At 35.0% G+C, this 12,273-nt stretch overlaps 1 protein-coding gene across 1 annotated transcript; it reads right to left on the minus strand.

Annotated features, from left to right (window-relative positions):
* Positions 1-7,084: 7,084 nt before the first annotated feature.
* Positions 7,085-11,842, minus strand: LOC136820279 (histidine ammonia-lyase-like; the record flags this gene model as incomplete). Its single annotated transcript, XM_067076474.1, has 6 exons — positions 7,085-7,342; positions 7,912-7,981; positions 8,588-8,696; positions 9,421-9,591; positions 10,952-11,147; positions 11,762-11,842. Coding segments are annotated over 6 exons (822 nt in total), but the record flags the coding sequence as incomplete, so codon positions are not given.
* Between the last annotated feature and the right edge of the window lie 431 nt (positions 11,843-12,273).

A 12,273-nucleotide genomic window follows, 5' to 3' on the forward strand; every position in this document is an offset into this window, starting at 1 on the left:
ATGACCCACGCAAAAAATAATGACCCACGCAAAAAATTTGACCCACGCAAAAAATATTTTGACCCACGCACCCACGCAAAAAAATGACCCACGCAAAAATATTAACCCACGCAAAAATATTGACCCACGCACCCACGCAACCCACGCAATTTAGCAGACTCTTTTTTTGGTGATTTTTTACCAAATTAAAACTTTCGAGTTAGCTAAGAAGTTTTTTTGTCAAATTAAAATTTTCAAGTTATCTTATACAAAAATGTGTTGTGTATATATCTACGAAAACTAAACAAAAGCACACAGTTTTTATGTAGTAACACCTTGTGGTTTATTTTAAAGCGGCACTTAATTTACTATAACATTATACAGAAGCAACACCCCCGTCTAATGTTTGTAGACACACTTCAGGATCACACTTTTGAATTTTAGCATGCTATATTTCAGGATTCCAGTGTCATGGAAATAAACACTATAAATTTAATATTTTCCTCCCTTTTCTATTGCTTTCAAAAAAAGTACAGCGTCTTTATTTCGTCCAATTTTTTGAATTGGCCTTTAATGTACTTAAATCAAAGAAATTACAAGTGGGGTGGACAAATAGGTTGGGAGCAACGATTAAATTGTTTGTAATCGTCCTTCCTAATGAAGATATGCGTTTTTGTAGAAAATTTTCAGATTTTGCCGCCATTGCTTTGTTTCTTTACCACTCAAGGAACCCAGAAGAAGTGAAAGCGTGTTTAGAAGCTTTAAAAAGCTTCTAAAAAGACAGCTACAGTAGGCAAAATAAACAATAACCAAAAGCGGTTAGTAAACCATCCACATTTGGGATGTGACCAGTTCGAAGCAAGGGAAGGGGAATTTTTTAGAATTACAGAGAGAAATTTGGACCCCACAGCAAAAAATTTTGACCCACGCAACAAAATGAATGACCCACGCAAAAATAGACCCACCACAAAATTGACCCAAGCAAAAAAATAATGACCACCAAAAATTTTTGACCCACGCAAAAAATATGACCCACGCAAAAAATTTGACCCACGCAAAAAATGTGACCCACGCAAAATTTTTGACCCACGCAAAAACTATTTTGACCCACGCACCCACGCAAAAAAATGACCCACGCAAAAATATCGACCCACGCACCCACGCAACCCACGCAATTTAGCAGACTCCTCAACTTACCACAAAAGAAATTAACAACCATCATTTGAAAGCAAATTACTTCAATAATGAAGAAAAATGACTGCCTCGCTTCAATGCTGGACAAAAGGTTTGTAGACTTCTGCAATATTTGCAAAATACTTCAATATCGATCAAAAACAAGTTCCCAAGAGGCTCTGGGTGCTTTCCAAGCCTATCCAAAGTCTTTTTCAAAGTCTTTTTCAAAGTCTTTTTCAAAGTCTTTTTCAAAGTCTTTTTCAAAGTCTTTTTCAAAGTCTTTTTCAAAGTCTTTTTCAAAGCTTCCCCAAAAACCGTCTAAAAAAAAAAGTTTTGAGGACATTTTCGAACTTCAGTCCCATTCAGGGTCACTCTTTTCAAAAGTAACACGCAGGGTCCATTTTTCGAACTTCATCGGCACACTAACCCCCCTAAACTTGTCATATTTTAACATATGGTGCCAACTGCGGTAAACTTACTTTTTTAATTGATTTTGTGCCACATAAACTTATACGTCAATAGCTGCCCTGAATTCAATCAATGATCTTTTCCCCAAAATGATTTGTTGGTAATTCAGATTTTGATGATACCTCTTCGATAATTTTCAGACTTTTACCTAGAAAGAAAGTAAAATCAAAATCATTTAGGTCCTCGAGATACAGAGAACATTCAAGCCATAAAGAGGCAGAGAAATTTTTGCAACTTTCCTTTTTCAAAGTCTTTGAGTATGACAATACCACAACGAAATAATCTCAATATTAAATGCTTTGATTTCCGTTTGATAGCAGTCTGACAAGTCGATTCACTAAATATTTTTATACAGAGAACCTTTTGAAGGCACTAAAATTGTGGTTTAACTTAACGAAAAAAGCACGAAAAAAAGTTGTCAAACCCACGACAAAAATTAATTTGTTTTAAACGTACAGTTTAACACGATATGTGAAAGTAACAGGTCTATACATCTCTCTCTACCCTCTATTTTTCATTAATGAGCTATAATTTCCTTCGTAAAGTTGAAGTTGAGTCACCCTAGGGTCATTTCTTAGGCGACTGCTCGTTTATAGCATTGTTTGATCCATATCAAAGGCAAATCCGGTAAGATTCTGTCTGCAAATCTATTTTCGACAATTGAGGTACAAATTCTCCCCATACAACAATACTGTATTTTAGGTTCTAAAAGACAGTGGAAGTTGGAAATCGTTTTAACACACCCATTGAGTTTAAAGCCCAAAGGGTTAGAGTTGTAGAATCTCTAACCTTTCCTTATTGGTCCAGCGCGCAGCAGAATGGACCTTTAAAAAGCAACTGATCGAAAAGATTTTGTCTTTGTCGGGGCCTGTGCGCACAATAAATTAACAAGTCCAGGCTAAACCAACCGCCGATCTAGAATTTTTGCCCCGCCTACCTGCGCCAATTTTTCCAGTGGGCCTGTGAGAAGGGGGTGTTTTTATTGGTACATGATGCCTCCCTGCTTAATGCTCACCAAGTGAAGAGAAAGATTAAGGATAAGTGGAGAAATTCAGGATATAAAATCGGCGCCCTACCCTACCTTTGGGTTCAATATTCTTCGGTTAAATCGAAATTCTCCTTGCTTATGTTCTTTGAATCAAAACATCAAAACAAAGACGGTCTACTTCACTCATTCGTCAAGCAAAACTGAGGGGACGAGGCTGGTCAGCAATCGGTCTTTGGTCATTCTTACCTCAGAAACCATTCAATACACGTATTTTTATAAGAACAAACAATATAAGAACATAAGAATGCTTCAATGGCCAAAATATTAAGATCATATTAACAACATTTTGAGACTTTGTAAGCTCTAAAACACCCGATTTCTTAGGAAAATGTTCAAAAAATGGTGAAATTAAGGACATGTTAAGAACATTTTTAGGCAAAAAGTCAAAAAGTTAAGAACATCCGAAGGCTTTAAAAATTTTGGATGTTCTTATAAAAAAACGTGTACATAATCAACAATTTTATATAAAAAACACTTCCAATAGATTTCACAAGTTAAGGTTAACAAGTTTACATCACAACATAAAAAGTGTTTCACTACCAAAGTTCTAACCAGCTTACATAAAACATGGTAATGGTAAAACCCTTTATACAAAAATATGTTGAAATGGTATAAAGCCTCAGTGATACCAAAGACTATTATATCTTAAAAGAGTATTTCAACAAAATATGGCACCTCTGACGTAACAAGGATCTTATCCATGGTAGAAATGACGCCATTTTAAGATATTCTTGAGAGCAATCCCAACTTGGGGGGGGGGGGGTCTACGGGGGCGCAAGCGTCGTAATACCAGCGCTTTTTTTTTTCGATTCACCATCAATCAACAATCGCAATAACAAGTAAAATAATTATTTTTCATGACAGGTCCTGCGTTTGACAGCGAAGTAACATTACTTTTTTCTTCAAACACCAAACATCGGCTAATCGACAAAAAAAGGCTAATACCGTCACACCGTCGAATCCCATACACCCACGCAACTGACACGTGCAAATACGTTAGATGAACATTGAGACAGGATGGTAAGATCTGACAAAACATGGGACGGCAACTATTTTTTTGACGTATCAAAATCATTGCGAGCCTCGTTTTCATATAAAAAATCACAATTCAAAATCATATTCCCAAAAAGACCGTCAACGATTCTTTCTCAAAATCCTACAAACCTCTTCAAACCAAATCCTAATTCTAAAGGTTGGCTCCCTACTAAAAAGGATTTTTATCAAAATTTCAAAATTTCCGGACATTTCCAAACTTTATCGTCAAGATAACACTTACCGGAGGAAATGTTAAAATGAATAATTGCTTCTAGGTAGATCATTAAATGTCATGCCATTATTGCGACTTCTAAAACAAGACAAAATTATATATGAAAACATCTTCAAAATATTAAATCAATAAACACAAGCCATTGCTTTCAAAACTCATTCCATAGTATGCTAAAAAACCAAGCAAAGGTGACTTAAAAATCGCAGAAGCTTTTTAAGTAAGGAACTGTGATTAAAAGTATAAGTAAAATTACAGGAGTAATAAGATGGTTTAAGATATTTGATATTTGTCGATTCCTTCTATTGTCTCTTGTGTAAAATCTCCAAATATTTTTGCCTAAGGGGCCATCCATATAGAACGTACGCAGTGAAGGGGGGAGAGGGGGATTAGCAAAAACGTACATCTATTGTTTAAATGACATCATTTCTATTGTTATCTGCGTACATGGGGGGAGGGGGTATCAAATTTTTGAAAAATCTTTGCGTACGTACTATATGGGCGGCCCCTAACTAGTCGAGTTTTATCCAACTTTTGTGATATCTCGACTTTGGAAAATAGTTAGACAAAACAATTTGGAGATTTTACTCAGGACGATGAAACGTTTCTCCAGCCCAAGATATCAAACCATCTGAACCTTTTAAGAAACATACCTTTTTACGGAAAACAGTAACTTTTCAAGCCCTTCCAATTTTCCATTGTATAGCAATACCATCAAAATTCAAATCCAGTATATAGTCAAGTTATATTATTATATAAACAAGCCAAATGTGTTTCTTCTGTTTTTAATTTAAACATGTTAATTTGATTAAGGTCAAGATGATATTTTCGTACCTGATACGTTGCTTTTTAATTCATACATATAAAATGTTTCCTTTGTCAGCTAACCAAAACGAATATAAAGGTTATAAAAATATTGAGCAAAAACGTTGAAAAATAACAAAATCAGTTCTACTATAGATCAAATAATTTTATAGCGATTACTTTTTTGAATGTTACCCGCAGAACCACAATCAGTCAGGAAAATGAGTGGCAGAAAACTCTTTCTAATGATCCACTTCCCCCAGATATCAATGTTGGGGAGTTCTGAGCTGGTACAAGGGGCATGGGCGTGTCTACAACATTGATTTAAAGGGAGAGAGGTTCAGAACTATGAAAAGAGCTAAATTTTTACTCCAACTGCCAATATATTAACTGACAGATTGTAGTTTAGCTGTCCAAAACTAGCGCTCAAATTCAATTTGTCAAGTGACAGATATTTATGAAAATTCTGATCACTTCAGGGATTCATTTCACTGACCTACTTCTTGAAAAAACTACCGGACTTTTTACCCCTTTCTTAGACAGTCCACTTTTAAATATTCAGCCAAATTTATCAAGATAAGTAGATAATTTACACTAAAGTACATTCGCATCCTCTAAAGCTTATTTTGATTACTGTTTTTCAACGAATGCTTTAAATAAAACAAATTATACACCGTTGAAAAAATAATTCAGAACACTATAATTTCAAGTAGATAATGAAAGGAAGATTAAGAAGAAAATGAACTCTTTATCCTTTAGTACCGGAAACTGTCTGAATTCTGATAAACAATTATTTTTCCCGTAAAATATTGCATAGAAAGCTAAAGGTTTTAGAAGGTTACCCGTTGGAGTAAAAAACAGAAAAAAACAGGGTTTTTCAACTTCAACGAATTACCTTCTAGAGGCTGTAACCTTCGATGCAATAGCTTTATGGAAAAAATAATTATATAGCTTAAATTAAGAGGCTTCAAACTACCTTTTTACCAAAAATGGAGTTTCTAACACTAAAGAACAAAAAAGTTCATTTTCTTCATCAAAAGTTCATTTTTCATCCCCATTTTCTTAACCTAAGATCAGATTGTGAATGTTTTCTGCACACCACGCTGAAGCTCTAAAGGGATGTGTGAAAACAAACAATCTGACGAATATGCAATCTCGAAATCGTAAGGACCGCGTTCGTCTAAAAGGACTAGGAACGACAACAAAGTTGCGTGATTGTGTTTATAAATAGGGCGCCGTATCAGTTTTTAACTTTCCGGCGAACAACAAGATTCTTGTTGTAGAATTTTCCGCGGGAGGACTATTTTCTTCAGATATATAATTTTCAAGAAAATTACGAACAGCTGTTATCAGGTTACATCTTCTAGAATTTGTAAAAAAAATTTTCGCAAGAATTACAGTGCTCTGACTTATCTTTTCAACGGTATCTAATTTGTTAGAAATTGATTGAAAAATGGCAAGCAAACACAAACTCTGGTGAATTGACTTTAGGTAGATAAATTGTCGTCGGAATTTGTTCCATCCGAAGATTTGTCGTTTCCAGGAGGAAGCTGGTGGGGGAGCCAAGTAACAAAGAAAATTTAAATTCACAAAAAAAAAAGAATTATTACTTTACAAAAACATTTAAAATGTACATTGACAAAAGCTTCAAAAAAAAATATCCAAAAAAATATTACGCATTAAAGATTTCTAAAATACTACTTTTTTACATTGAAATTTTAGAATTTGCTTTCCAAACTCATTGGTGCAAAAGAACCAAATAATAAGACACACAAGTTTGAGATTCTTTATAAGACCAGTCCCAGGGTTCTTGTTAAGCTTAGAATTCTCGCTTTATAACCATATCTTTTCGGCCTTTTTTGAGCCGACCCTAAATAAACGACGTCCTTTAGGCCGGCGTCAAATTTTAACAATAGCAAATGTGGAAGGGGCTTATTTAATGTGAGGCGATGAAAATGAAAAAATCATCATGTATGCATATATACTCTTATCTCTCAATACAGCAAAAAAAAAATTTGACCCATGCCTAACCTTGAGAGATGAGGAACTAGCCTTTAGATGTATACAGTTGTTCTATGACAGCAGATTCGACAAGATTCTTTTAATTTCAATTTTCTTTTTTACCGAATAGTAGTGATTACAAAGAACCTGGGACTTATTATTATGGGGTCTCTATAGCTCAAAAATGCACCGGGAATGTAATTTTGTTCGAGTTAAGGAAACATTTTCGAGTTATGGAGACTCCACTAAGATTTAATCAGCTAAAAAGCAAATTATTTTTCTGCATCTCCAATTCAAACCACGAGTCTACAACGTTGTTTTAACGTCCATTTAGCGTTCTTGACGTCCATGTAAGGTTAGATGTACGTTGAAACAACGTTTTTTTGCCAGCTGGGTAACAGGGCAAAATCTCAAACCTCTGCGTCATATTTTGGTCTTTTCTGTTGCGGCGCACCTCCATTTTCGCCACACCAAGATTTTGGCGACGCCGGACGGCTGCTATATCCAGTTGGTGAATCAGGCATTCTACTGAGTATACCGGCCATCTTTTTCGCATGCATTTCTTCTTCATATTTTTTCATGTAAGGTTCGACTGCTTCCCATATCTGTAAAAAAGAGAGTTGAAAATTTTATCATAAAAATGTCCACAATAAAAACCTGAGGGTATTTTTAATACTTTTCGCTTTTACTTTAAATTTTTATGTGCTTGTTACATGACATTTATTTCTGATTGGTTCGAATTTATTGACACTAATAAAGTTGTAAGTTGTAAGTTGCAAAGCAAGTAATATGGGAATACAATCACGTGAACTTTTTCGAGTAATCATCTGTTTTGATTGATATAATTTTGCAGCCCGTGTATTCCAGATTTCTATTCAATTTGAATCAGAGAGGGCAGAATGTGACATTCTCAAGTGGAACGAACAAACAGGGACAAAATAATCGTATACGCTTTTCTTTTTTATAAGAACAAACTATATAAGAATAAGGCTTCGATGGCCAAAATATTAAGAACATTTTAAAAAGCTTTGCAGACTCTAAAACACCCAATTTCTTAGGAAGATGAACAAAAATACTCACAAAATGGTGACAAATAAGGACATGTTAAGAATATTTTCGGGCTTAAAACTCAAAACGTTAAGAACATCCGGAGGCTTAAAAGAATTATGATTACCAGGTTTTTATGTAAGAGATCTCGAACGGCTTCAATGTCTGGTGCAATGTATCGATCATGGTTGAAGTTCCTGAAGTGAAAAACATATATTCAGAAAACATTGATGCGAAATTTAGCTTTTGCTACAATCAACCAGAGGAAAAGTATAAAAATTTTAATGTGCGCATTGTCTGTTTTGAAATTGAAATTGAAATTTAGCTTTTGCTACAATCAACCAGAGGAAAAGTATAAAAATTTTAATGTGCGCATTGTCTGTTTGATAAAAATATTCCCGTACGGAGACCTCTGCGATGAAGTATGATTTATAAATAGCAACACTACTCTCATCGTCTCCCATCTCTCTCACCAATACTCTATCGCAGCGGTCGGTTTGAAAAATCTCAAATGAGAAAAGACAATGACAACAGACCCTTAGTGAGCACCTCACTAAAAACCGGGATTTTTTATCTCGTTAATTGTGTACATAATTGTGTACAAAAAACGCGGGTGACGTCTAGTATATACTAACAGACCCTCTACGACAATGAATTTTGAAATTAGCCGTAGATACTGAGTCTGTGTACAGACAACAAGCGTGCACGAGTTAAGGAGACTCCACTTTATTGATGATAAGAGTAACAAGGGCTGACACGATTTTTTGTTTCTTTTAAAAAGGGGTAATAAATGATTGTCTTACTTGGCGACCGAGCGAACCAATCGGTAAACAGCTTCTAAAGGTTCAGTGCTTTTTAGTGGACGTAAGAATTGAATGCCTTGACATGCTGATAGCAATTCGATGGCCAGAACTGAAAAGTATCAATAGTATGATTCTTTTGAAAACGAGTTAATTTAAAAATACTAAAAAGAATTCATGCATCTCTAGAGGGTTTTCGATCAACCACACATAACTGGATCCAAAACGTTCTTTATCTTATTTAAAGTGGGGGAGGATATTCTCAAAAGAAAGAAGCAAAGAAAGATAGAGAGCTAACAAGAACCCATGTATTTGGTGAGAATTTTCTAACTGACGTTGGGGGATCGTTTTAATTTGAGCTATGAAAGAATCGGTTAGGATCACAATGACTTTTTGAATCAAAGAATGATGCAAAGTTAATCTATAGTAATATTTACGTAGTTAATTAAAAACCGCGATAAATCTTTAGTTGATTAAAAGTTGCCGATATTTTTGTATTGAAAGAAGGCAGAATTTCCGGTATTCCGGTACTCATTCGAAGATTTTGACCGGTATTTGAGCAATTTTTGGTCGAAACGCACGCCGGTATTTTATGAAAGTATTACCGGTATTCCCACAGAAAAATTTCCAACAATTTTGCACCATTGGAGAATCAGAACCATTCTGCCGACACTTAAATCTTTTAGTATCTTTTGAATAATGCATTACATCAATCAAAAATTTTCTTTATCTGAAGAGTCTAAATAAAGCTCAATTGTGTAGTTTGAACTATTATGAAAGAATCGATTAACAAAAGTTCGAATCACAAAAAACTTCTCTGCTGGAGAAGAGCTTACCATATTCGACATGTTCTACAACGGTTAAAGCTTTCCGCGCGGAGAAACCTCCCATGGATACATGATCTTCCTGTCCGGCAGATGTGGAGATGGAGTCAACAGATGCTGGATGAGTCAGCACTTTATTTTCGGACACCAAAGCAGCTGCAGTGCAATGGGCAATCATTAAACCTGAGAAAGGAATATAACTTACATAAATGATCAATTAAGTGATCCGATAGAGAATAGAAAGTGATAGTTCTCCCATTTGGGTGTTAGGAAAAAATTTGTCAGTAAACCTCACGGAAAAAAGCTGACATTTTCAACAGCTTGTAGCTTTTTGTTGTGAATTTACCCAAAACAATTAAGAGGTGAAATTTATGATTTTAAGCAATATCCAGATGACCTTTTTTTCTGGAGTTTAAAGTGCAAATGTCAGGGAGAAAAAATATCAATGGTCGCTAAAGATATTGACATTTTGATGCCATTATACTGCTTTAAAAGAAACTTTAGAGCCAAATATTTTGTTGGGGGAAGGGATTTCACTTTGAGGGAGGAACACTCTCGGGTAACTTAATGCATGTCCCAAAAATGCATTAATTTTTCCGCCCCAGTTCCAGTCCCTAAACCATAACAAATTATACATTTTTGGAAGCGTATTTGGATGTAGAATACCGTATTCGGTGTAACTTAAATTCTATCTCAGCAGAATTTGAGTTTTTTTAAGAAAACGTGATTATGACGTCATTATTTATGACGTCATAATTTTAAAAATTTGAATATCTCAAGAACCAATACTCAAAGCTTTATGGAATTTTGACCAATGATAGAACTCATCAAGAGGAGGAGAATTCTTTTTAAAAAATTTGAAAATTTGCTGATGTCAGCATTTTATCGCAAAAATTCGAATTCTTGCAATTTCTGCTGACGTCATTAGTTTTCGGAAATACTTTCAAAACTTTTTGAAACATCTCAATGTACTTTATCACTGGTCCAAATTTCATAAAGTTTTGATTTATATTTCTCGAGATATTCAACTTTTTGTATTTATGACGTCATCAATCATGACGTCATAATCAGGTTTTCTTAAGATATCTCTAATAATACTGTGAAAGAATTTAAGTTACACCGAATACGGTATTCTACATCCAAATACGCTTCCAAAAATGTATAGTTTGTTATGGTTTAGGGACTGGAACTGAGGCGGAAAAATTAATGCAATTCTGGGACATGCATTAAGTTACCCGAGCTCAATATTTTTTGACCAATGAAGAGGAACCATTTGATGGCACGGGACAGACACTGAAAGACAATGTCTAATCTATCGAAATATTAAAGCAGTGTTCTATATTTATAATCCAGTAGTAATCCTTGACACAAACTTGGGGAGCAAAAATAAGTTATTCAAAGGAACCTGGAAAATTATCAAAATTTTTGTTACAAAAAGATAACGTTCGGAATTCTAATCGCCAGGTTTAATATCAAGACACTCGCCTTGTGAAATACTACATTTATTTGTGGTGCAGAAAATGAGTTTATAGTAAATTGATACCTGAGTTTAATCCTCCTTCTTTCGTAAGGAATGCTGGAAGGCCGCTGTAAGCTGGGTTGATAAGTCGCTCGATCCTTCTCTCACTCATGTTAGCTAACTCATGAATACCAATAGCGAGGTAATCAAGTGATTTGGCTGGATATTCACCGTGAAAGTTCCCTCCTGACATTGTTTCACCAATATCTGCAAATACCATCTGTGCGTTGGAGACAAACAAAATTATAGAAAGTACTTGAAATCAATGATAATTGTGTTGTTTACACCTCATGAGACATTTTGAATTTCAAGTAATTTTGTTTTAGAGTTAATGTTTGTCTTTTGGGAATTTAAATTGGTTTAAATGTATAATTTCATAGCAATGAAATCTGTTTGAAAACGAGGACAACAATAAATTTATGCATCTCGAGAAGAGTGTATTGGGTAAAACTTTGAGGCGGAAACCCGTCTGAGACGGGAAGAAATGTTGACACGGAAATGATATCAATACGACTGAAAAATCTTCTTAGCACTTCATGGAAATAGATTGGAAGTTTGATAGAAGCATCTTTTTATGCGGGATGAATGTGTCTAATTTAGTTGGGATGTTTCTTAATTTGTCTTTTTGTCAAAATTGATTACCGATACTAAGAAGTTAACGAAATAGAACTGATTTAGACATTTAGTACCAGTAAAAATAATAATTGAAGGGACAAATTGTAGCTTATACAAATAGATATTATCCCGTAACAATTATCATCTAACACTAATATTACTGTATTACACGGGTTTAAAAAAACTCCAGTCCAAACAGAGCGCCTCCTTTTTACTTACAGGGTTGTCAGTAGCACTGTTTAGTTCAACCGAAATAATACTTTTGACAAACTCGATTGTATCGTGAACAACTCCATGGACCTAAAAAATAATAAGAAACGTAAAAGATGGAGCTTTCTCAAGTTAATTAAGCTAACTAACTTACGCAAACGTTCGGTTTACGTAAGGGATCACCTGTACAGATTCGAACGTTAGCTGTCTTAAAAGCGGAAACTAAAGGCCGGCGCAAATGAATCCAACATTTGATCCAGCATTATGGTTGGATCAAATGTTGGGTTCGTTTGCGCAAGTCGTAAAATTGCAACTTTTTAAGAAAGTTGTTGGAAATCATGTTGGATGAAGTTTGATCGCCGTCAAACTTTTCACCGAACATTTTTTAATGAGATTGACGTCACTTCTATGTTGGTTTCAATGTTGGATGCATTTGAAAATGGCATACTGGAGAAGTGGGACGTGGGACGGTGGGACGCTCAGGTGGGACGCTCGAGTGGGACGCTCAGGTGGGACGCTCA

Source organism: Clytia hemisphaerica, unplaced genomic scaffold (genome assembly GCF_902728285.1).
Source record: "Clytia hemisphaerica strain Z4C2 unplaced genomic scaffold, Clytia hemisphaerica genome assembly, whole genome shotgun sequence".
NCBI classification, from domain to species: domain Eukaryota; kingdom Metazoa; phylum Cnidaria; class Hydrozoa; order Leptothecata; family Clytiidae; genus Clytia; species Clytia hemisphaerica.